The 3,063-nt window shown below is 29.7% G+C and overlaps 1 protein-coding gene across 1 annotated transcript; it reads right to left on the reverse strand.

Moving 5' to 3' along the window:
* Positions 1 to 1,910: 1,910 nt before the first annotated feature.
* LOC132922238 (uncharacterized) lies at positions 1,911 to 2,767 on the reverse strand. Its single transcript, XM_060985647.1, has one exon. The coding sequence runs from the start codon at positions 2,599 to 2,601 to the stop codon at positions 2,200 to 2,202; it is 402 nt and encodes a 133-aa protein (XP_060841630.1). The 5' UTR covers positions 2,602 to 2,767; the 3' UTR covers positions 1,911 to 2,199.
* Positions 2,768 to 3,063: the final 296 nt, after the last annotated feature.

Consider the following 3,063-nt stretch of genomic DNA (forward strand, 5'->3'; position numbering starts at 1 on the left):
TACCTCAAGCAATACATCGTTATGTTTCAGGTGTGATAAAAAAACTATGGACCATGACCTACAGTTCTATTCTCAAACTGATTGCGAGAATGGATGTAAGGAGAAGTCAAAGTGTACGTGCGATGGTGCATGTTGGGTGTGCGTTGAACACGGCAACGCGGGGTCCATGAAATGCGCCGGTCCGTTTGATGTATATGACGAGAATTGCAACAGGGTTGAGTACAAACCTAAAATTAAAAAATAATTGCAATTATATATTATGTATATATTTATACGTCGAATCATCATGACGATATAACGGTTTATGCCACACAATTTTTTGTATACCATATTAGCTGCTTCAATTACTCTTGGTCAACTGTTCACCGAAAATTTGTTTGTCGATAAAAAAAATGCTGAATAATATTTTTATTATCCAATTATATTGTATAATCAATCTACGTTATTATTGTTATATGATTCAATTAAGTATATGCAATACACTTATACAATTATATTATGTAATATTGAATGAATATTAAACTATTACTATATTACATATACATTAAATATATTAATTGTGCTTAATTTTTTATTTTACCCTTACTAACATGTTGACGCTCCTCTTATCAGAAATATGAACGTTGTAAAGCTTTATCATGATGTACCTATTTTGAGTTGGATATTAACCGGGAAAAAGTGTGTTTTCATTCGATAATCGAAATATGTAACACCGCAGAATACTTATTTAGTATTACAAACATCTCATCAATTTTAAATATGATCTTTAAGTCTTTATATTCAAAACTCCAAATACCTGAATTTGAACAAATTCATAATTAAATGAAAAAATGTTATACGTCCAAAATGTATTAGAAAAATATTACTACTATTTTGTCTATGATCTATCCTTATATTTTTATAAATAGTAAATATACCTTCTTTGCTGAGTAAGTCTGTTTACTTATATGTTGGTCAGATATACCCACTTTTTAAGGTAATAAATACTCACATAGATGATATTCGATATTTATATATATATATATAATTATATATTATAATTAGGTATAATATTTTTAAAATCACAATATGACGAATATCTTAGGTGAGTGTTTATTACTTCAACGATATTCTACAGTCCTGATTTTCATGTAAAACAAACGGTATATTACCTTATATCTTCAAATTATAAGTTTATAATATATATATATGATGAGTTTCCTACAGTTTACAGTTTATAATAGAAATAAAAATTAAGAGTACTCTCTAAAGACTAAATCATCTAACAAGCTTTGATATTGATAAAAAAATCTTAATAAAAATGATTTTGGGTTAAATATTTAACTTACAAAATAATAACGGTGTGCAATGAAATTTAAAGTGATTTTTAAAATAATATTAATTGTTCTTAAGCTATATCGTTCAGCTACTAATATGATAAATTTAGTTATTTTAAACATATGGTAATGAATCCAGTAGACAGAAATAAAGAGAACATATATTAGTATTAATATTAATAAATATTAAATTTAATTTGTAGAGAATAAATTGATTATTTTTTTAATATAATTTTTGTACTCTGATCGGATAACAAATCCTTTTTATTCAGGCTGACAAATATAATAATTATAATAAAATTTAAACAAGTCTTGAATTCAAAACTGACCTAGTAGATGATGAGCCAATCCGTCATCTTAGTTTTATATACACTACACTCTGGCCGACCAGAGAACGCACCTGTGCGGCAACCAAAATGCGTCTTAAGTCACGCACCCCCCGCCAATTTCACAAACCGATAACAACATTCGAAATTCTAAACGACGAACGTCGGCATGTCGGTTAGAATAAAATAAAAAATACAGCACAAATATGTACGAGATAGTTTAATATTCATTCAATAATACATATAATGGTATACGTTTATCGATTACACAATATAATTTTACAATAATTTATGGACTTATTATAAATTGAATAATACAACAATAATTACGTAGATTACTTATAAAATAAAATCGAATAATAATAATATAGTTTAGGTAATTTTTTATCAACAAACAAATCTTCGTGAACAGTTGACAAAAAGATATTCAAGCTGCTAATTTTGTATGCAAAATAATTGTGATGATTGCATAAACCGTGAAATCGTTGGTATGATTGAATGTATAAATATTTAATGTATATAATATGTAATTGAAATTACATTTTTACTCAACCTCATTAAGGTTTGTACGGAATCTCTTTGCATGAATCATCGTACTGCACGTTCAGCCCGTCGCATGTCATCGACGCCGCGTTACCCTTTTCAACGCACACGTAACACGAACCGTCGCACGTACACTTTGACTTATCCTGACATTTATCCTCGCATTTAGTTTGAGAATAGAACTGTAGGTCGCCGTCCATAGTTTTTGTATCACATCTGATACATAACGTAGAAACACCGTTATCACAAGGGACGCATGGAAGATCCGATGCCTGGTGGCATTGAGATGCTATGCATTCCTGACAAGTATTGAAGGGCATTGCAGAATGCAGCGATTGGGTGGGAACAATGTAAAATACATTCAACAGTACCGTAAGAGTGAACACAGAGACGACGGAGTGCGACAGGACAAACATATTGCTTTTCTGCTGTGTATATTAAATTACGGTATTTATAATAATATTTAGATTTGTGCGGCGTGTTCTGCGATAGATCAGTGATGTTTGGCAATAAGTCTCTCCGGAGTTAATTTTGGTAATAATATATTTTTCTACTGTGAGAAATACACTAACACTAAAATTTAAATCCGCAAACCGTACGTATTTATATCCAAACTCATGTGGTGTGTGCGATCGTTGCGTACATTTAATTGGTCGGATGTAAGTGTGATAGGGTTCGAAAATCAATATTATAGTATATAAACATATAAATTATAATAATATAGAACAATACCGTGCTTCCTCCTCTACGAATCAGATCGTGATATATGATTCAATTATTCAATTAATTTTAATTATAATAAATAATTCGATTCATGGATGTTTTCGATGCTGAAAACCTGTATTTGTGTTATAAATAACTAAGGCTAGGGAATTCTA

Source organism: Rhopalosiphum padi, chromosome 2, assembly GCF_020882245.1.
Source record: "Rhopalosiphum padi isolate XX-2018 chromosome 2, ASM2088224v1, whole genome shotgun sequence".
In the NCBI taxonomy this organism is placed as follows: Eukaryota; Metazoa; Arthropoda; class Insecta; order Hemiptera; family Aphididae; genus Rhopalosiphum; species Rhopalosiphum padi.

Excerpts from the sequence above, each read along its gene's own strand:
- LOC132922238 (XM_060985647.1), bottom strand. The coding sequence starts at position 2,601 with ATGTTTGTCCTGTCGCACTCCGTCGTCTCTGTGTTCACTCTTACGGTA.